Raw genomic sequence first — 20,904 nt, 5'->3', positions numbered from 1 at the left:
TGATCTGTAATGAATCAGCCTGGTATCACATTCACTGTATCATCTGTCATGTATCAGCCTCCTGGCACAATCACTGTAACATGATCTGTCATGTATCAGCCTGGTATCACACTCGCTGTATCATTTGTCATGTATCAGCCTGGTATACTCATTGTATTATCTGTGTTATGTGTTAGCCTGGTATCATATTCACTGTATCTGTTATGTATAAGCCGCCTGCTATAACTCTCACTGTGTAATGATCGGTCATGTATCAGCCCATACTTGCCAACCTTGAGACCTCCGAATTCGGGGGACCTGAGTGAGGACAGCATGCGGCTATTAATGGGTGTAGGTTTCAGATAAGAGAGGACGCTAAAGACACGCCCCCAATATTGTTGTCTGGGTGGAAATCGGGAGAAATTCGGGAGAATGGTTGTCACGGGAGATTTTCGGGAGGGGCACTGAAATTCGGGAGGGTTGGCAAGTATGTATCAGCCTGGTAGTTGCAGCAGATACACAAATTCAGGACTCACTTTTACTCTTTCTGCTCATCTGCACTCTCCCACATTTAGGGATCGGGGTCAAATTGTGGCACATTGACATGTTCCAAACACGGTTGATTATGATATTATCGATAATTGTTTTGCACAACTGAGAGACAACTGAGACACAAAACATGCTGTGGAGGAAGTGTTTGTTTCAGGGTAAGCACCAAGTGTGTCCTGATACAACATTGTCACTTCCAGTAGCGATATTGGAGTGTGGCGTATTGGTCTGATACGAGATCAGATAGGAAGGAGGAGGGGCTGGGTAGAAAAGCAAGAAGCCAAAATAAACAAAGGGAGGAGCAATTAGTGTGTTATTTGATTGCAGGAAGCAATAAATTAAAACAAATATAATCTGATAAACTTTAGCGAGAAAGCGTGCAATAAATAAGCCTGCATGGATTTCTGCTGTTTTTACACACAATACAATACTATTTAATCTGTGCAATTATTACACATGTGTATTATTAGAAAATAACTTAATATGGCTTTCTAAAATAAATGCACTCAGATTATGAGATTGGCCTATTGTGCTGTCTTTAAAATGAAGTGGAGTGGTAATTGTTTGTGGTGACACCTATTGGCCACAGTAATTCATGAGGTTAAGCCCTTGATGCAGTAAGTTGAATGATGCGGACACGTTTGTTACTGGATACTTTCTAATACACTACCATATTCTTCCATACCTGCCCAAATCCTGTGAAAGTAATAATTATTTTATATTAGTTTATGTTGACAAATGTGTTGTTTTAGACTGCAATATTGTTCCATAAGGACACTTATTACGTATGTCTGGCTTGTGCGCTTAGCTGTTGTGTAGCTGCTAGCTCCTAGTAGCCTATCACGGTAACGTTTTGTAAACAGAAGAAATTGTGTGCTTATTGGAGGACATTCAGATGTTAACTATCTGTCCAGCTTTGCACAAGTAAACACGCTGCTTGTATCGGACATTCGATACATAATAATTTGATACTTTTGCTGATATCAATATTGGATCGGGACCCCCTAGTATGCACACACATATATCCAACTTTTTGTAATTTTTTTAAAATGTGATTTGAATAATCAACATCATGTGAGGGATAATGAGGAGGAGAAATCCCATACATGTAAATTGTATCTAAATGTGTCTAATTGTTGTCACCTTTCCAGACAAGTGGACGTATCCTCTGACCGACTCGTCCTACGACAGTCTGGAGAACGAGTTGGACACCAGCAGCGGCGGCTCACCCAGTTTTTGCGGCCGACATCTGAGATCCAAACCGGGGAGTCTGGACTCAGTCCTCACATGCAGCGACTATGACCAGGACACGGACGCCGACACGCAGAAAAGCACCTGGCAGCTGCTGAGGAGAAGCCGGGGACGGAGGCTGCACCGTCCTGGCCAGGACACGCCTACCGCCGACCCCGCCTCTACCCCGGACTCCCTCTCCCCACACAGCGTGCACAGGCAGCGGCGACGCTCGGAACCGGCGCTGGCGTACGCGGCCAAGATCCGGTTGGGCTTTTCAGGGACCGCGGACGACCTCGCGGGCGAGGACAAAGGCGAGCGCCCCTCAAAGCCAGAGGCGGGGCTTCTGCAGCGGTGCAGGAGGTCAATGGAAGCAAGCTCCTCCAGCCTGTCCTCCAACCCCAACTCTCCTGCGCCGGCACAGAGCTTCCTGTTAGGCAGACGACACGCGACCAAGACGTGTCCTCCCTCCGCCTCCTGCGTCCCCGCGGCGACATGCGGCAGAGACGGTCAGTGGGGGACCTTGAAAGGTCTTCATCCCAACTCTTGGCTGAGGAAAGACCGCCGATTGTCTTTAAATCAGCAGGAAAGTTTGGAGAAGAACTCTCACACCACTGATGAATATTAGTATCATTCACTATTGCTTTCTAATTAGTACATTAAATATGCACTTATTTGTCATTAATGCTTTTGAGGCCTGATATTGAACATCAAAGCAACACGAATGCCCCCTAGTGGACATTTCGATGTACTGCACCTTAACAAGAACATTGTTTACTATTCAACTTAATTATTTTAGAGGCCACATTCAAGAGTTACTTCTCCCCTCAGTTATTTTTATTTTGTATAGTTCTAAGAACCAGCGTCCTCTGCAGTGGACAGGGGCGGCATGGCATAGTGGGTAGAGCGGCCGTGCTCCCCGCCTCTTGACATCTAAATGGCTGTCGTTGTGTCCTTGGGCAGGACACTTCACCCTTGCCCCCAGTGCCGCTCACACTGCTGAATGAATGATAGGTGGTGGTCGGAGGGGCCGTAGGGGCGAACTGGCAGCCACGCTTCCGTCAGGCTACCCCAAGGCAGCTGTGAAAGTAGCTTACCACCACCAGGTGTGAATGAATGATGGCTTCTCACTTCTCTGTGAAGCGCTTTGAGTGTCTAGAAAAGCGCTATAAAAATCTAATCCATTATTATTATTATTATTATTTGATTCGTCTTTATTTTGTCATGAAATTCGGGGAAAGAAATAGTCAATCAATACAACAGCTTGTCAAAGATCATCTATATCGTGTTTCTTGACAAACAAAAATACCTGCTTCTCTTCTGTGGGCTGCAGCAGTTGTAATACACGTTTCCACCACTAGTAGCAGTAATGACAATATCAAACTGACGAAGTCTGGAGCTTAAGTCATAGAGAAGTTTTTAAAGCGCAAAAACTATAAAGTAGTGAAGCTGTATTTTCATTTGCACTTTAATTTTATTGACAGTCTAAGAAACTATTATTTATTGGTAATTTACTTCAAATGTTTATTTTAGCACTGTGTAATTTTGTTTTTTAGTTTTTATGAATCCTTTCTTTTGCAGTATATTGGATTAGTATTTATTTTTGTAATCAGCCTGACCTAAGTCTTGATAATAATCTTTGTGATGAACACAAGGTTTCCTATCACTTGACAAGGTTGTAAGAGGTCAAGAAGGTTAAGAAGCCCTGAGCTCCATGAGTGATTTTAGGTCTTTTCCATGTTTTTTTTAAACTGAACTCGCCAGTTGAATATTCTTGGTTTATTCTCTGCATTACATTCTTGCTTCTTTTACTGTATTAGAAGTTTGTTCTTAAAATGAATAAAGCTTGTATTAAGAGAGTATTTGCAGTTAAAGACTTGTGTATTAAATGTGTATTATGCATGAAGAGATGAATTAACACTACACTGATTGTGTTAGAAAATTAGTAGTGAAGAAAACTGATTATGCCAATATTTATTTGCCGTAAAAAATATTAAAATATGAATAGTATACGTCAGTAAACAGCTAGGCAAGACTTTAAGTTGGGGTTTTATAGGACAAGTGGGACATCATGTTTTATGCAACGTAATGTTTCATTGAGCAGCACCTTTATTACGGAGCATCAACATTTGCATGACAAAATCCAAAAAATTGGGGGGAAAAAAATAAAATTTCTACATCACAATAACTCGCCATCTATTCAATTATATACTATTTTATAGCAGTTTATGGATTTATTGCTAGTGTTTCTCATAAGGAACCCTGAAATATTGCAAACATTTAAATAAAAACTTCACCTAGATTATTGTCGAGACATTTTTCAAGCTAATTGACATTTCTTCCTGGATGTTACAGAAAGTATGAGAATGTGTGAGCTGCTGCCTGCTCTTTACTTATATAATGATCTCCTATTTGTCAAGATAGTCACACAAAGTTTGGATTTTTGGCGTCGTGGACGGAGGCTCGTCGAGCGAATCGTTCGCTGCGGTTGCGAAAACAAGCAAATCGGTAAATCGTCGGGAAAGAAGGACAAAACCTGGATTTCCCAGCAAAAAAAAAAGTTTTAACAGGCAAGCAGAGGAGACGAATGGAGAGAAAGAGGGGCGTGGCAGACCAGAGAAGAGCTCACAAGAGCTGAGATAAATGCTCTGTTTGATATCTAAACATATTTGGGAAAAATTATTGAGTTATTTTATTTTTAAATGAATACAAAAAAAGTTGGGCAAATGGGCTGGTGCTTGAGCAGTGGTTTGTTCATACTAAATACTGCTATCGTATGTGTATATATTGTATCTGCTGACGTTATTCTGTTGCAGTATATAAAAAATACAACGACATATGTCAATGCTAATATCAGGCAATCTCTCTAGAACACATGAAAGTTTGACAGAACCTGAGTCAGCTTGACATTAAACATGATTTTGTTGTTGAGGAAGAGCAGAAGTCAAAGAAAACTGCTGCTTAGCAACAGGTGGTTAGAAAGATGACTACTTTATTTATGCGTCCTAGCTACAGTATGTACAATCACATGAAAGATGGCCCCCGAACCATCGGTAGATATGAATAAAAATATGTCAGTCACGAGCTGATCCGCCTTTTCAGGACTACAGTTCTAAAAGCGTCAGTCGCTTGTTAGCCGAGGGAGCAGACCGGGGCCACGCCTACCATCGCCGCGTGCCGGTGTCAGTCCTTCAGGCGGCGCCGCGCTAAGACGAGCCGTCTTTACTCTGTCGGATGTCGGCGACGCTCTCCGGGACGCGGGCCACCATGCCCTCCAGGGACCGGCTCACGCACACCTGGCAACCCAGGCGGGATCTGCAGGAGGGTGAGGAACACAACATGACTTGTGGGTCTGGAAGTGATCATGTTAGCTTGATAAACACCTGTGCTGCATCAATAGTCAAACCTCCATACTTCAACATAACATTTTGAAATGCAACTTTTTTCATCTGAGTTATTGGTGATGATGGTGGACGAGTGTTGCGCAATATATACCATCACCATTTGGTCAGCAATGGAACTTTTGATAAGGTTTTGGTTACATGCAGAGCGGTAACAGCCAATCAGCAGTGCGTATTCAGAGCGGTAACAGCCAATCAGCAGTGCGTATTCAGAGCGGTAACAGCCAAGCAGCAGTGCGTATTCAGAGCGGTAACAGCCAAGCAGCAGTGTGTATTCAGAGCGGTAACAGCCAAGCAGCAGTGCGTATTCAGAGCGCATGTTGTCAGTGATTCCGGGGTTGTGATGAGCAGATAGGTGTTTAGCAGGTAAGCATCAGGCAGTGGACTCTCCCCAAATTATAATAAACACCTCCCAGTAAACTACTAGTAACATCACTATGAGCCCGTTGACGTTCTACAAACCTAAACAGCAGCTCAGCTCGCTTGCAGTCCTGGCTTGAGGTGAAGGCTAATTAGCTGTGTGTGTGTGTGTGTGTGTGTGTGTGTGTGTGTGTGTGTGTGTGTGTGTGTGTGCTACGGACAGCAAAGCCCTGTCTGTCTGTTATTTCACTTTACCTTTTTCTGTGTTGATTGAGCTGTGTTGAAGCAGCAAAAAAGGATATTATGTTAAATGAAGAGTTTCTGTCTCTGATAGTTGATATAACAATGTAACTGCATCATTAAGCCTACATGAACTCCATGGTGTTCAGGGATGAATAGTCTCTCCTATTGCTATTGTACTATTTTTTCAGCTATAGTTACATTAATCATTAGTAATGCAGTAATGACCGCCATAACCACAACACCAGGGGGTGCTCCACTAACCACGTTAAACCCAGATTCCGAACTAACAAAGGTCTTAACTCATTCTCTTTCTATGCCACATCAATGTGGAATGCGCTCCCCACAGGTATAAAAGAAAGGGCATCTCTATCCTCCTTCAAAACCGCAATAAAAGTTCACCTCCAGGCAGCTACAACCCTAAACTAACACCCTCCCCGGATTGCTAATAATCAAATGTAAACAATCAAATGCAGATACTTTTTCTTTTTCTTATGCCTTCTGATCTCTCTCTCTCTCTATGTCCACTACTTGATGTCCATATCCCCCCCCCTCCACACCCCTGATTGTAAATAATGTAAATAATTCAATGTGATTATCTTGTGTGATGACTGTATTATGATGATAGTATATATGATAGTATATATCTGTATCATGAATCAATTTAAGTGGACCCCGACTTAAACAAGTTGAAAAACTTATTCGGGTGTTACCATTTAGTGGTCAATTGTACGGAATATGTACTTCACTGTGCAACCTACTAATAAAAGTCTCAATCAATCAATCAATCAATCAAAGCGTAGTTTTGAATGGCAGGGTCCCTGCTATCACATGTTGATAAAAATATAACATTTACATAATAAATCAACTACAGGCTTCCCAAATGCTGCAATAATTTCAGCATGATGAGTTGACTTGAAACTGTTTAATGTTGCACTTTTTACATGTAGAAGAAAAGTTTTGTCATTTTTTTAAATCTGAGCAACAACTTGAGGCAGTTTAATGTGGATTAACGTGGGCAGAATTATTATAGTGTTCCCTATGTTAAAAAGATGAAGCCATTGTTTACAAATTTGGTAAATAAATAACCAAAAAAATGTATATTTTGTCGTTTTCTTACTGTACCGAAAATGAACCGAACCGTGACCTCTAAACCGAGGTATGTACCGAACAGAAATTTTTGTGTACCGTTACACCCCTAATATATACACACACACACACACATCCATCCATCCAATTTCTACCCTTTGTTCTTCTCGTGTGTGTCTGTGTGCGTGTATATATAAATATATATGTATATATATACACACACACACACACACACACACACACAGGTATATATTTATATACACACACAGACACACACGAGAAGAACAAGGGGTAGAAATTGGATGGATGTGTATGTAATATACAGTGGGGCAAAAAAGTATTTAGTCAGCCACCCATTGACAACCAATGGGTGGCTGACTAAATACTTTTTTGCCCCACTGTATATATATATATATATATAATATCTCCCATCCCTATAGTGGACCGCTATGTATTTATGAATTATACACATGACTTCCTGTCTAATGTCTTCTAAGTAAGGGTGATGTCATGTTCTTTGTCATCTGAAAATCATCTACAGAGAAATGTCACACAGTACTCCGCTCAGGTACACTGCATTCTTCCTACAAAGAGGCAAAGTGTATGAAAAAAGTACAAGACTACAACAAGGACTTTTACAAAACTGTCAAAGATTTTCCCGGAGATATTAATACACAGCCAGAGTTGAGAAGACAGCAAAAGGATTAAAAAATGATTGTCTTCCTTTTCTTGTAATGAGTAAGCTGTATGAACGTTAGTTGTAGCACGATACTTTAATGTTTAAAAATAAGAAGTCAGGCATGAACCTCTGAGCTTCCCCGCCTCATTCATTCATACTCACACTTTAAAAGTGTTAGAAGAAGTCAAGTGACGCTCACTGAACTGAGGTTTTATGTCTCATGCTGACCACAAGCATGATGACAGTTCTAACACTGAAGTTTTACGAGTACTTCTAGTATTTCTACTATATCTTGGCAGACACGTAATCGATATCGATAAAAAAATGTGTTTGATAAATTGTTTGATCATTGTTTTTCTTCTGCGTCGGAAGAAAGCGGACGTTGCGAAGCAAGGTTGGTTTCATGAACAAAAGGCACTCGCTCTATGGTAACTGAGCAACGCAGGAAGTGATCACTGATCAGTGGCAGTGACACGCTAACAGCCAATCAGGTCACAGTATCAACTATCAAGTTTGCTTGTCCGGCGCTTGATTCTTTGCATGGAGTGAGAAGAGAAAGTCAAAATGAAGAAATTGTGGATAAAAGAGGAAGTCACCTAAAGGGACCGTAGTCATACCAATGTGGTCTTTAAATGATGCAAGGTGCTCGCTCCTGGTGTCATACCACACCACCTGAGCCATTGTCATAATCAGAGGAAGGCTACATTTTAAGCGAAAATGTTTAAAGTTGATATATATTCTATGTATAAAGGAAGGTTCAGTGTAAAATAAGAAAACAGCAAGATAATCCATCCATCCATCCATTCTGTTGGAACACTTGGCCTCATCGGAGAAGAACCGGTCAGCTTCTGTGTCCATCCATCCATCCATCTTCAACCTCTTATCAAGAATCGGGTCACAGGAACAACAGCTTCATTAGAGACCCCTTAGACTTCCCTCTCCAGAGCAACATTAGCAACTTCCTCCTGGGGGATACCGAAGCATTCCCAGGCCAGAGAGGAGATGTAATCCCCCCATCTGGTCCTTGGCCTGCCCCAGGGTCTTCTCTCAGTGGGACGTGAACGAGGACCTTCCTAGGGAGAGGCTCGTGAGGCATCCGCACGAGATGCCCGAACCACCTAAGCTGGCTCTTTTCCAAGCGGAGGAGCAGCGGCTCTACTCTGAGTCTCTCTTGGGTGACTGAACTTCTCACCCTATCTCTAAGGGAGGTGCCAGCCACCCTTCTGAGGAAACTCATTTTGGCCGCTCGTATCCGTGATCTTATTCTTTCGGTCATGACCCACACTTCATGACCATAGGTGAGAGTAGGAATGTAGATAGCTCGGTAGACCGAGAGCTTTGCCTTCTGGCTCAGCTCTCGTTTCGTCACAACAGTGCGGAAAAAAGACTGCAATACTGCCCCAGCTGCTCCGATTCTCCTGCTGATTTCCTTCTCCATCTTTCCCTCACTCGTAAACAAGACCCCGAGATACTTAAACTCCTCCACCTGGGACAGAGTCTCGTTCTCTACCTGGACTGTACAAACCATCGGTTTCCTGCTGAGAACCATGGCCCCAGATTTGGAGGTGCTGATCCTCATTCCAGCCGCTGAACACTCGGCTGCGAACCGATACAGTGAGAGCTGAAGGTCACGAACCGATGTAGCCATCAGGACCACATCATCTGCAAACAGCAGTGACGTGACCTTTAGCCCCCTGAGACGTATACCCTCTCCGCCATGGCTACGATTCTGCCTAGAAACCCTGTCCATGAAAATCACAAACAGGATAGGTGACAGAGCGCAGCCCTGGCGGAGACCAACACCCACTGGAAACGGATCCGACCTACATCCAAGCACCTGGACACAACTCCCGCTTTGGTTGTACAGAGATTGGATGGCCCTCAGCAGGGTCCCCCTCACCCGTACTCCCTCAGCACCTCCCAGAGGATGTCCCAGGGGCCCCGGTCATACGCCTTCTCCAAATCCACAAAGCACATGTAGACTGGATAGGCATACTCCCAGGCCGTCTCCAGGATTCCCGCAAGAGTAAAGAGCTGGTCAGTTGTTCCACGACCAGGACGGAATCCATATTGCTCCTCTTGAATCTGAGGTTCGATTATCGGCCGGACCCTCCTTTCCAGTACCTTGGCGTAAACTTTCCCAGGGAGGCTGAGTGGTGTGATACCCCTGTAATTAGCACACACCCTCTGGTCCCCCTTTTTGAACAGGGGAACCACCACCCCAGTCTGCCACTCCCTCGGCATTGTCCCAGACTTCCACGCAATGTTTTAAAGGCACATCAACCAAGACAGCCCCTCAACACCCAGAGCCCTTCAGCATTTCTGGACGAATCTCGTCAACCCCTGGAGCTTTGCCACTGTGAAGTTGTCTAACTACCTCAGTGACTTCACTCCGAGAGATCAATGTCAATCCCCCATCATCCTCAGACTCCGCTCCTGTCAGGGAGGGTGTGTCTAATGTAGTTGGGTTCAGGAGTTCCTCAAAGTGCTCTTTCCAACGCCCTACGACTTTAAGTCAGCAGAGTCCGATCCTTGCTGTACACAGCTTGGACGCTGCTTCCCCCTCCTGAGGTGCCGTATGGTCTTCCAGAACAACTTTGGTGCCGCCCGATAGTCCTTCTCCATGGATTCCAACTGCTCCCACACCCTCTGCTTAAACTCGTTCACAGCCCTTCGGGCCTATCGGTACCTTGCAACTGCCTCCGGAGTCCCCTGGGATAACATACGGTAACATACGGTACGACTACTTCTTCAGTCGGATGGATTCCCTGACCACCACTGTCCACCAGGGTGTTCGAAGGTTACCGACCCTTGAAGCACCTAAGACCTTCTGGCCACAGCTCGCAGCTGCAGCTTTAGCAATAGAGGCATTGAACGTTGCCCATTCCTGTTCAATGTCCCCAACCTCCACAAGGATGGCAGAGAAGTCCCGCCGGAGGTGGGAGTTGAAGTCCCTCCGGACAGACGACTCCTCCAAACATTCCCAGTTCACCCGCACTACACGCTTGGGTTTGCCAGGTCTGTCCAGAGGTTTCCCCCGCCATCTGACCCAACTCACCACCAGATGGTGATCAGTTGACAGTTCAGCCCCTCTCTTCCCCCGAGTGTCCAAAACATACGGCCTCAGATCAGCTGATACGATTACAAAATCGATCATTGATCTTTGGCCTAGGGTGCTCTGGTACCAGGTACACCTATGAGCATCATCATGCTTGAACATGGTGTTTATTATTGCAACTCCATGAATAGCACAAAAGTCTAAAAACAATCCACCGCTCAGGTTAAGATCAGGGAGACCGTTCCTCCCAATCACACCAGTCCAAGTATCACTGTCATTGCCCACGTGCGTGTTGAAGACTATGGAATCCCCTGCCGGCGCCCCATACAGGACCCCATGCAAGGTATCCAAGAAGACCGAATACTCTGAACTCTTGTTTGGTGCGTACGCACAAACAACAGTCAGAGTTTCCCCCCCTCCAACCCTAAGGCAAAGGGAGACGACCCTTTTGTCCACTGGGGTGAAGTTCAACGTACAGGCACTCAGCCGGGGACTCGTGAGTATCCCCACACCCGCCTGAGCCCTCACACTGTGAGCAACTCCAGAAGTGAACAAGATCCATCCCTTGTCCAGGAGTGTGGTTTCAGAGCCCGTGCTATGCGTAGAGGTAAGACCCACCAGATCCAACCGGTAGCGCTCCACCTCCCGCACCAGCTTAGGCTCCTTCCCCAGCAGCCTAGAGACGTTCCACGTCCCAAAAGTCAGCCTCTGCTGCCCCGAATTGGTCCGTCTGGAGCCTCCAGTTTCACTGCCATCCAAGTGGCAGCGCACCCGACCCCACTGATTCCGACTGCAGGTGGTGGGCCCACGTGGCGGAGAAGATGGTGTGCGAGATAATGTTTGGTGTAAATTAAGAAAACAGCAAGAGAAGGTTCAGTGTAAAATAAGTAAATAGCAAAGGAAGGTTCAGTGTAAAATAAGAACATAGCAAAGGAAGGTTCAGAGTAAAATTAGAAAATAGCAAAGATAGTTTGTGTAAAAAAAAAAATATAGCAACAGAAGGTTCAGTGTAAAATAGGAAAATAGCAAAAGAAAGTTCAGTGTAAAATAAGAAAATAGCAGAAGAAGGTTCAGTGTAAAATAAGAAAATAGCAAAAGAAGGTTTGGTGTAAAATAAGAATATAGCAAAGGAAGGTTTAATGTAAAATAGGAAAGTAAAGAATGGTTCAGTGTAAAATAAGAGAATAGCATATGAAGGTTCAGCATAAAATAAGAAAATAGCAAAAGAAGGTTTGGTGTAAAAGAAGAATATATCAGAGGTTCAGTGTAAAAGAAGACAAAGGATGGTTCAGTGTGAAATAAGAAAATAGCAAATGAAGGTTCATAGTAAAATATTTGCAAAGGAAGGTTCAGCGTAAATTAAGAAAACTGCAAAGGAAGGTTCAGCGTAAAATAAGAAAATAGCAAAGGAAGGTTCAGCGTGTCCTTACGTGTCAGTAAGGCCATACGCCAAGTCCAACATGTCCATCTCTTCGTCAGTGACAGGGCCCAGTTTCTTGTAGACGTCCTCGTCAAAGATCAGATGGCAGGTGGAACACGCCAGCGTTCCCTCGCACGCTCCTGCCACCCAAACACGCGCACAAACTGAGTCCCACGTGTTCCATTTGTGTGTCATCTGGCAAGTTTGAGTCACAAACCAAAGCCGTCAAAGTCGAGGTCCTCGTTGATGACGATGTCGAGCAGAGAGTCCCCAGGAGAAGCTCCAACTGTGATCTTCTCGCCGTCGCGATTGACGAAGTGGATGGTCACCTTGTTGTCTGACCTGGCGACAGGAAGTGAGCAAGACGTTGACTTCCACCCACTGATTGTTCCTCAGACCATGTCCTAATTAAAGCTAATTCCTTTAAAGCAAGCGTGTCCAAACCCAGGGTCGCAAGGAAGCCATTTTGATATTTTCATATAGTTTTTAGAACCATAAAAAAAAAGGTGTGTACAGTGGTACCTCACGATACCAGTTTAATCGCTTCTCTGGCACAATTTTTACCTGCAACAGGTCTTTCAGCAGGAAATACATACTTTTAGATGATACATGTTGTATAAAAACAATACAATAGATGTAGTACAAACTATTACTGTAGTTTTATCAAGTATTGCAATAATAATACAGTATTTACATTGGAGAGTGGACTTCTACAGTATATATCCCAGCTACATCTGTCAAACACACCATCAGCAGCTTCTCCATACTTTCATGGATAAATATTTCGATATTTTAACATGCTTGGCTGCCGTTGACTCATTCTGCTTCAGTATGGTGCAGACTAGCAGTCCTCAATCCAACTGCTTTATCATGTTAGCTAGCTAACTCATGATTTTTAAGATTCATTTCTTTAATTCCATGAGTATCACCCACTTCTTCTCACGCACTTTCTTTCCTCCTTCCCATGCTTGTAAAAACAAAGTTATGTCCATCTTGAGCGATAAGCTAACGCTAGCAAGTAACACCGGATGTTTTAGTTGGATCTTACATCGTCGCTACGCCAACTTGTGGTGGGGAGGCTCGTAACATACAGTTTTGTGTTCGCAAGCTAAACCATAACAAAGCCGAGACCGCTCTTATCCCGAAAAACTCGCAAGTTCGGGCACTCATATCCCGAGCTATCCCTTTATATTTAAAAACAAAAGCTTAAAAAAACTCCTTTTGGTTGCTGACCTATGACCCATACGTGCACCAAGTAAGCATAGAGATGGCCTGAATTTTTTATTTTTTTTAATTATTAATTCGTCAAAAAAATAAATTAAAAAAATCGATTTTTGAAAATGATTAATCAATTTACTATCAAGATAAATAAAAATTGGGATTCGGATGGGACCAAATTTTTTTTTTTAGCACCCCTAATTATTATATACCGTATTATAGTTTGTAAAAATAACAATAAATACTTAAATATCTGCTTGTCACCTTGACTTACAATTTCAAAGGAAGTTATCCATCAATTTGTACGTACAAAAATCAAATAACCAAATGCATAGGCAATGATATAATGAGGCGATTATACTTTTATTTTCTTACATTCACTGTTAAAAGTGGCTCTCTGAGGGCAGCCATGACTGCGATGTGGCCCTCCATGAAAACAAGTTTGACACCCCTGCTCTACATCAACAATATGATTTGTCTGAGTGGCTGGACTGGACAGATAAAATTAAAAAATAAAAATCCATTTGAATTTTTTTAATCAATTAAAAATCGTTACAAAGCATTTAGTTCGAAAACCGTATTTAATTTGAATTTTTTTACACTAATTATTTGTACTGTTCCAGACACAGCATCTCTTCACAATTAGCAATTAATATCAACATTTCAGCCTTTTGTTCTATTTTTCCCTTTTTTGGGGGTGGGTGTTAATTTTATTCCTACAATGAGGCCCGTGCAAATAAAAATGACTACCTGGACTTTGGACACCCTCGCAAAAAAGGACTAGTATTATTTAACTTCTGTTTAGCAAACATCTTAATATTACTTAGACAAACATGACTTATAAATTGGGCAATTCAGTCAAATTTTGAACTCCAGTATTTATGTATCCTTAATGTTTATGATCAATGCGTCTATTTAATTTCTTCAATTATGTATCTTTTTTTTTAAAAAAAACATTATTCCTTTAAAACTGCACCGTCTGTTTTTATGACTTCCTGTTTGCTAACTGAAGTATTTTTTCAACACCTTGCTGTGAACAACATTTATAAATGGAAGTAGAAGGATTTCACAAGCTGTGCTCGATCCTACTCCTTTCCAGACATCTTGTTAAAAATAATAAGCATGTCTGAAACAAAAAACATATCAACTGCAGAGTCTTCTTCAATTCTACACTCTTTCTTGTACTACTTGACCTTTTAAGACAAAACCTGCAAGGATTTAGTTGGAAATCCTTCAAGCTGCTCTGTCATGTTGTGTCCACACAAACAAAAATCACTTTGAAGCATATAATCCAATTTGTATGAGAAAAAAAACAAAGAAGGGTACTGCAGAAGATGGTCTTGTAGGAAAAGAAGGATGGAGGACATGAACAAGGCGCTAAGGACTGAAATGAACTTCATTCAAGGTTCCTCAAACCTCCCAAGTAGAAACCAACTGCTTTCACTCATCTTCTCCTAAAATGTCTTTCATGTGTGATTAGATAAAACAATATTTTTCAGCCAGCTGGCTGACCTTCTTAAAGACTAGTTTGCATCAGTACATCACTTTGTTCCAGCTGGTGCCCAGAGTCAGGACCAAACATGGTGAAACTGCGTTTTATGCTCCTAAAATCTGGAATAGTCTTCCTGAATATATGAGACAGGCTTCACCGTTGGCAATGATCAAATCCAGCCTGAAAACACATTATTTTTTTGTGCATATGACAACTGAAAACCCCCCAAAACATTGAGATCCATTGACTTTATAGTAAGAAGTTGACCAGAAATAAGTCCATAACTTTCTTAGTATTCATCACAGGAATATGACAATGTTATCATTGAAATCATCTTTACAAAACCTGAAATCATCTTTACAAAACCTGTTTGACAATTCTGGTTTCATGTAAATTAATGTTATTAATGGAAATTACATTTTTAAATTTTACACATAGAGCCCCCCCAATACATTTAGATGATTTTATTGGATTGTATTGAACCATATGTCCAAGCAATCTGCATTCTAAGAACTCCGGCTTATTAGTGATTCCCAGAGCCCAAAAAGAGTCCCCGGTAACAATTAGAAATGCTACCTCAGTACAAGCAATTAAGTCCCATCTTATAACTAATTTGTATACGCTAGCCTAGGGCTGGGCGATATGGACAAAAAAGTATATCTCGATATATTTTTACTTAAACTCGATATTCGATATATATCTCGATATATTTTTCGGTGAAAGTATACATATAAAGATATTAATTTTTTTGCCATATTCAGTGAAATTGAAGTGAATGACAACTGAACTGTAAACAGTCAGTGGCACTTTTATTAACCCAGTTAGTCAAGATAGGTATTAACAGCACAGAAAATAAACTGTTTAAGAAGTACAGACATACATAACATAAATAAAATAGAAAAATATTATTTATACGTAAAATAAATAACATAGCAGTGCAAATAATACAAAATGTATCAAACTCAGATTAAAAAAAATACCTTTGCAGGCAGGCACTTTGTGATTACCCTTCCTGGTTCGATGACCCGCCCTATCTTGCCTCTGATTGGCCTGTCCCTAACAATCGTGACTCATCATAGTAAACAACCAACCAATCATGGATGTTCTTATACATGCAAGCACGTCTTGGAAGGAGGAAGGGGAGGGGTTAAGTAGCCCATGGAGGGGCAGCGGGGGAGAACAAGGAACACAACAAATAAGCTACGTTTGGTAATTTTAACGTAAAATAAATTATATCGATATATCTTACAAACTCAATATATCGCCCAGCCCTACGCTATCCTTCAAGTAGACCCCCCTTTTAGACCAGTGCTGTCTCTTTTCTGCTCTTCCCTCCTCTCCTGTGTGGAGAGGTTATTAGGTGAGCACAGATGACGCGCTAACTGTTCAAAGTCCTGACTTTGAACACCCCTGCATCAGTCGGTGACGTCTCTGCGCTGCTGACTTGTCTCCATTCACGATGATCCCCTGCTGGCCCCACTATGGACTGGACTCTCACACTATTAACTACATCCACTCGACGTCCATTGCACCGGTCACCCAGGGGGGAGTCCCCATATCTGCGGTCCCCTCCAAGGTTTCTTATTGTATCCCACTGGGTTGAGTTCTTTCTTGCCCTGATGTGGAATCTGAACCGAGGTTGTCGCTGTGGCTTGCACAGCCCTTTGAGACACTTGTGATTAAGGGTTATATAAATAAACTTTGATTGATTGACTGATTTAAGTGGCAAGAAACTTAAGTCACTTACTGTACAATAGCAGCCAATTATAATTGGACCATTTCAATGACATTGTATACTTGACTCAGTTTGTCCAATTACTGTCATCAATTATACATGAACAAATTGTATTTTGAGCTGGATTTAAAATGTATGTAGAATATTGTGTTGTGACTCAAGTATTGCGAAACATATCGTATCGCGAGAGCATTGCCAATACCCACCTAACATTTGGTATTAGCGTTAATAGTTACCTTGGTAAGAGAACAATCTGTACAATTTAACTTATTTTATTATCTCCTATAGAGCAGTTTATATTCGGGCTCCAGTACTCTGGAATACTCCACCGGTAACAGAGATGCTACCTCAGTAGAAGCATTTAAGTCCCATCTTAAAACTCATTTGTATACGCTGGCCTTTAAATAGATCCCCCTTTTAGACCAGTTGATCTGCCGTCTCTTTTACGCTCTGCCCCCGGTGACCACGGAGGACGCGCTAGCTGTTCAAAGTCAGGACCCGGGTTGGACCACTCCTCCGTGTATCAGTTGGTGACGTCTCTGCGCTGCTGACTTGTCTCCATTCAAGATGATCCCCTGCTGGCCCCACTATGGACTGGACTCTCGCCAGTCACCTGGGGGTGGACGTCTGCGGTCCCCTCCAAGGTTTCTCATTGTATCCCACTGGGTTGAGTTCGTTCTTGCCCTGATGTGGGATCTGAACCGAGGATGTCGCTGTGGCTTGCGCAGCCCTTTGAGACACTTGTGATTAAGGGCTATATAAATAAACTTTGATTGATTGACTGATTTAAGTGGCAAGAAACTTGATTCACTTACTGTACAATTGCAGCCAATTAAAATGGACCATTTAAATGAAATTGTTTACTTGACTAGGTTTGTCCAATTACTGTCATCAATTATACATGAACAAATTGTATTTTAAGCTGGATTTAAAATGTATGTGGAATATTGTGTTGTGACTCAAGTATTGCGAAACATATCGTATCGCGAGAGCATTGCCAATACCCACCTAACATTTGGTATTAGCGTTAATAGTTACCTTGGTAAGAGAACAATCTGTACAATTTAACTTATTTTATTATCTCCTATAGAGCAGTTTATATTCGGGCTCCAGTACTCTGGAATACTCCACCGGTAACAGTTAGAGATGCTACCTCAGTAGAAGCATTTAAGTCCCATCTTAAAACTCATTTGTATACGCTGGCCTTTAAATAGATCCCCCTTTTAGACCAGTTGATCTGTCGTCTCTTTTACGCTCTGCCCCCCTCTCCTGCGTGGAGAGGTTATTAGGTGACCACGGAGGACGCGCTAGCTGTTCAAAGTCAGGACCCGGGTTGGACCACTCCTCCGTGCATCAGTCGGTGACGTCTCTGCGCTGCTAACTTGTCTCCATTCAAGATGATCCCCTGCTGGCCCCACTATGGACTGGACTCTCACCAGTCGCCTGGGGGTGGGGGGGTTGAGTTCTTTCTTGCCCTGATGTGGGATCTGAACCGAGGATGTCGCTGTGGCTTGCGCAGCCCTTTGAGACACTTGTGATTTAGGGCTATATAAATAAACTTTGATTGATTGACTGATTTAAGTGGCAAGAAACTTAATTCAATTACTGTACAATTGCAGCCAATTAAAATGGACCATTTAAATGACATTGTTTACTTGACTCGGTTTGTCCAATTAATGTCATCAATTATACATGAACAAATTGTATTTTAAGCTGGATTTAAAATGTATGTAAAATATCGTGTTGTGACTCAAGTATTGCGAAACATATCGTATCGCGAGAGCATTGCCAATACCCACCTAACATTTGGTATTAGCGTTAATAGTTACTTTGGTAAGAGAACAATCGCTACAATTGAACTTATTTTAGAGAAAAACAATCGGATGTGTATGAGTCAACGACCTACCTTAATGGCTGCGTTCCGGTGACGAAACTCCGGTGACCTGTCGCTCCTGCTCGCGGCGCCCCGCGATGTACCGCCGCCCTCCGCGCGTAGTCCCGTAACCCCACGTGGGCTATTCTTCTAAACGCCGTCAGCACTGACGCCATTTGAAGCACAAAGGTGGTGTAGAACTACACACTCTCTCTGTAAGGCACTTCAGCAGCTCACAACTACCGGAGCTTGCTCTCACTTCGGCCGACAGCCAGCTAGCTAGCTACTTAAAGTGTCACACACATTGCGTAACTTCCCGCAGCTGCGCGTTGACTGTACGGCCTCAGCGGAAGCGAAGCAGGGCGGACCGAGTCGTGACAACAACCGGTTACAAAACAAAAAACAACAAATAAAGTCGCCTTACAAGGACGACACTCAACTCAACCTGTCAGCTAAAACAAATATTTGACAGCGTCTAAGCATTTCCTGGTAAGGCAAAAAGTGGTCGAAGGCAACTTCCGGTTAATGTTTAAAATTAAAAGCTTTACTGGGGCCTACTTTTTCTAACCACAGCTCACATATTTTTCCCATAACTGGAAATTGTCGTGCCTTATACAAAATGCAGGACTGTCTAGATCACGCCCAATCATGAATGTATTGTGGTTGGTAACGATAGTATTTGACTTTTATTTTGAAGACACAACATCCATATTAATTTTCCGTCTTTACGTGTTTGGTGTGCTACCTGATAAACTTAAACGCGTTAAGAAGACACTACCTTTATTGACACTAAATGTATGTCACTGATATTCTTGCGTTTGAATTTGGTAAACTATTTTTTACTGGACAATTTCATTGAAAAAAATAATAAAAATGTGTGTGTTTAAAAACAATTTGTTGTAATACAATACAATACAAATTAAGTGTAAAAAATAATCGCATAACAATTTAGTACAGAAATATTCGTTTAAATTAGAGTGAGGCTATCCATCCGGTCTCAAAACCAGCCAATGAGGTGCTTCAGTCTTAATTTACCGGAAGTGGCTCTTGAAAAGTCAAAAACAACGAATATTTCTGCACTCAATTTTTTTACACAGATTTTTCAACACTAAATTTTTTGCACCAAAACACTGAATTGTTCTGCAATTATTTTTTTTTACATTGAATTTGTATACAGTAATTTTGATCAAACTGCATTTTCAACAAACATACTCTGCTCACAAATTTGTATTAAATGAAATTGTCAGCATAATTTGAGGTAAAAAAATAAATAAAAAATCAGATCCCAAAATTCAAACGCAAAAAAGCTACATAAATTCAATGTCCAAAAAAAGTTTCCATTAAATAGGCACACATTGCCTCTGTACTCCGGTTCCCTAAACGCATCAGAGTCTGGAATTACCTGGGTCTTGGAAAAAAAACAACGCTTCCACTCTACACTTTCACCAACAGAGGTCGCAGCAGCCCTAAAACAGGTCGCCATAGCAACCACCAAGCGTTTGGGCGTTTCTTCACCACTCAAAAGACCTTGAGGACTATATATATATATATATATATATATATATATATATATATATATATATATATATATATATATATATATATATATATATATATATATATATATATATATATATATATATATATATATATATATATATATATATATATATATATATATCAGACCATTGCCGGACAAATACTATACAGAAACACATTTACGCACTACTGGGCATTGAATCCCCACCAACAGTGTACATAACAGGTTTTTTCTGGCGCATTTAAAAATCAATAAACCCGCATCAGCAATTAAAAGATATCTTATGTGGTACTGTCAAAATTAAAATTGCAAAAAACATTTTAAACGTGAACAAATAAAGAAATTAAATATCTGAACTGACATTTCATCGACAGCTGAGCTAGCTTCCGGGGTTGGCAGAGATGGTCTCACAAGATGTAGTTTCTCTTTAAATATCCTTCTTGAAAATGGCCTTGCAAATATAAGTGTTGTCTTGCCTAATCATAAAAGATGCAGACGAAGCGTGTTGGCTGACTTCTTAAAGTTTACTCCAGAGCGTGCTCATCCAAAACTTCCCGCTGCTGGCATGTCTACATTCCACCTAAATGGGGCTACTGCGCATGCTCTTCACTACTGTGGCATGCTGGGTAATGGAGTTCTTAAGTTACCTGGCTCATAACATCACTTTATATCTGCCTTAGGCCATCTAGAAGGCCTTACTGACAACAACTCGTGATCTGATTGGCAATTGCAACTGTCTGTCAACTGTATGTGTCCGTTCACTTACAACTTACCGTGCACGGACGCCCGCATTGTTGAATCTGAAGACTTCGGGGAGATTTGGTACAGCATGGCAACATAAGCTAACTGAATTCTGATTGGATAAAAACTCTACAACCTAAAAACAACAGCGCTGGAAGGAGCATAATATGACATGAAGAGAATATTAATACTTTTAGATATTTAGGGAAAGTTAAAAAAAAAGTACTTTTATCTTTAATTATGATCATGATTTCTGGTTATGTTAGGCCAGCAGAGAAGGCCTTGCTGGCCCTGATGGCA

The 20,904-nt window shown here is 41.8% G+C and overlaps 3 protein-coding genes across 5 annotated transcripts in view; 2 read left to right on the top strand and 1 right to left on the bottom strand.

Moving 5' to 3' along the window:
• Window positions 1-3,618, top strand: part of LOC133657446 (rho GTPase-activating protein 20-like) — a 48,555-nt gene extending 44,937 nt beyond the window's left edge. For all 3 annotated transcript variants that reach the window (XM_062058809.1, XM_062058793.1, XM_062058800.1), the window contains one exon: window positions 1,680-3,618. In XM_062058809.1, the coding sequence (XP_061914793.1) occupies window positions 1,680-2,386 (707 nt within the window). In that variant the 3' untranslated portion in view covers window positions 2,387-3,618. The remainder of the gene's footprint in view (window positions 1-1,679) is intronic.
• A 1,112-nt stretch (window positions 3,619-4,730) lies between these two features.
• Window positions 4,731-18,814, bottom strand: LOC133657474 (adrenodoxin-like). The gene is made up of 4 exons (XM_062058837.1): window positions 18,357-18,814; window positions 12,223-12,347; window positions 12,016-12,145; window positions 4,731-5,073 (listed from the first exon to the last, which is right to left on the bottom strand). Exons 1-4 carry the CDS (start codon window positions 18,497-18,499, stop codon window positions 4,965-4,967), a joined length of 507 nt encoding a protein of 168 aa, XP_061914821.1. The 5' UTR covers window positions 18,500-18,814; the 3' UTR covers window positions 4,731-4,964.
• LOC133657464 (uncharacterized) overlaps window positions 18,611-20,904 on the top strand; it is a 16,126-nt gene continuing 13,832 nt past the window's right edge. Inside the window, exon 1 of the mRNA XM_062058828.1 lies at window positions 18,611-18,812. The gene's annotated coding sequence lies outside the window, so the exon portion shown is untranslated. The remainder of the gene's footprint in view (window positions 18,813-20,904) is intronic.

This window comes from Entelurus aequoreus, linkage group LG01, assembly GCF_033978785.1.
Source record: "Entelurus aequoreus isolate RoL-2023_Sb linkage group LG01, RoL_Eaeq_v1.1, whole genome shotgun sequence".
NCBI lineage: Eukaryota > Metazoa > Chordata > Actinopteri > Syngnathiformes > Syngnathidae > Entelurus > Entelurus aequoreus.
The sequence above is the reverse complement of the archived record's forward strand: the minus strand, read 5'-3'. Positions and strand labels throughout refer to the sequence as shown.

What these genes read in the sequence shown, in the direction of transcription:
- LOC133657474 (XM_062058837.1), bottom strand. Translation starts at nt 18,499, where the DNA reads ATGGCGTCAGTGCTGACGGCGTTTAGAAGAATAGCCCACGTGGGGTTA. An exon ending in ACCGGAACGCAGCCATTAAG is followed by an intron (nt 12,348 to 18,356) that starts GTAGGTCGTTGA and finishes TCCTGTCGCCAG; the next exon opens with GTCAGACAACAAGGTGACCA. An exon ending in GCGTATGGCCTTACTGACAC is followed by an intron (nt 5,074 to 12,015) that starts GTAAGGACACGC and finishes ACCCTCCTGCAG; the next exon opens with ATCCCGCCTGGGTTGCCAGG.